This window comes from Empidonax traillii, unplaced genomic scaffold, assembly GCF_003031625.1.
Source record: "Empidonax traillii isolate 1590-97213 ecotype Southwest subspecies unplaced genomic scaffold, ASM303162v1 scaffold1060:size1239554, whole genome shotgun sequence".
Taxonomy (NCBI): Eukaryota; Metazoa; Chordata; class Aves; order Passeriformes; family Tyrannidae; genus Empidonax; species Empidonax traillii.
Window position 1 is genome coordinate 31,620 of NW_020956253.1, and position 1,753 is coordinate 33,372.

Sequence of the window (1,753 nt, forward strand, 5' to 3'; positions counted from 1 at the left end):
CCTTCACACAGGAGAAATGTTGCTTTCTGAGTGTTTCCACCCCTCCTATCCGTGATTTTGGGCTCCCACTGTGCTTTCCAGCATTCCTTCCAGGAGCCCAGAGACACTGGGAGGCACAACAGGGAATTTGCTGCCTGAAAATTCCCTAATTCTGTCCTGTGGGATTGGAATGTGGAAGGGGAAGGAGATCCCTCAGAGGGGCTGATGGACCTGCCTGAGCTCTTCAGAAACCTTCCCAGAGTCTGGATTTTACTCCTGATAGTGGAAAACTGGGGCAGCTGGTCATATCCCAGCGTGATTCCCTGCATTTCCACACCGGAATATTCCTGTCCTGCCACTTAATCGTGTTGGCTTTAATAACAGCTGCATATAAATGTCCAACCTGATAAATTCATGGACATCTACAAGGCTGTGGGAGCTCAAGGAGAGCTTGGACAACGCTCTCAGGGACATGGTGGGATTCTGGGAATGTCCTGGGCAGGGCCAGGAGTTGCCGGACTGGATGATCCCAGTGGGTCCTTCCCACTCCAGGACATTCCATAATTCCATGATTTAACAATCAGGAGCGCTTCCCTAAGTGAAAACTTGCAGCTCGGATATTCCTGGGAGCCCACGACACGGAGCCAGCCGATGCAATTCCAGGCTGGAGATACTTGCCGCCGGGGATTTGTCCCTCCGGAGCTGGTGGGATCCACGCGCCGCTCTCCTTCTCCTCTCGGCTGCCCTTCGGCTCAGGTCCGGGCTCCCCCCTCCTCCCTTCCTTCTCCTGCAGAGACCAACACAGCAGGATCAGGAAAAGCTCTGGAATCGCTTCCCTGGGATGGAGAAAAAAAAAAAAGGGAAATCCCTCGCGGCGTCGCCACCTGAGAAGCCACAGCTGAAGAGACCACGTCAAATCTAAATATATCTAAAATATCGAAATATACAAATACATACATTTAAAAAAATTTTAAATATATAAATACATATAAATATATATTATGCAACGATATATAACTATATGTAATTATATATAATTATATATTCAATCTAAATATATGTAAAATATCGAAATATACAAATATAAAAACCATGTTATATATATAAACATATAAAATATATATTATATAATTATATATAGCAATATAATTGTATGTAATTACCTGTAATTATATATTAAATATAAAGATATTCTAAATTATCTAACAAGGGAAATGTATAAAATCATGGAATTATGGAATGTCCTGTGTAGGAAGGACCCACCGGGATCACCCAGTCCAACAATTCCTGGCCCTGCCCAGGACATTCCCAGAATCCCACCATGTCCCTGAGAGCGTTGTCCAAGCTCTCCTTGAGCTCCCACAGCCTTGTAGATGTCCATGAATTTATCAGGTTGGACATTTATATGCAGCTGTTATTAAAGCCAACACGATTAAGTGGCAGGACAGGAATATTCCAGTGTGGAAATGCAGGGAATCACGTTGGGATATGACCAGCTGCCCCAGTTTTCCACTATCAGGAGTAAAATCCAGACTCTGGGAAGGTTTCTGAAGAGCTCAGGCAGGTCCATCAGCCCCTCTGAGGGATCTCCTTCCCCTTCCACATTCCAATCCCACAGGACAGAATTAGGGAATTTTCAGGCAGCAAATTCCCTGTTGTGCCTCCCAGTGTCTCTGGGCTCCTGGAAGGAATGCTGGAAAGCACAGTGGGAGCCCAAAATCACGGATAGGAGGGGTGGAAACACTCAGAAAGCAACATTTCTCCTGTGTGAAGG

The 1,753-nt window shown here is 45.5% G+C and overlaps 1 protein-coding gene across 1 annotated transcript in view; it reads right to left on the minus strand.

Annotated features, from left to right (window-relative positions):
* Positions 1-1,753, minus strand: part of FBXO16 (F-box protein 16) — a 32,387-nt gene that overhangs the window by 6,347 nt on the left and 24,287 nt on the right. Inside the window, 1 exon segment of the mRNA XM_027904443.1 lies at positions 661-766. Within this exon segment, the coding sequence (XP_027760244.1) occupies positions 661-766 (106 nt within the window).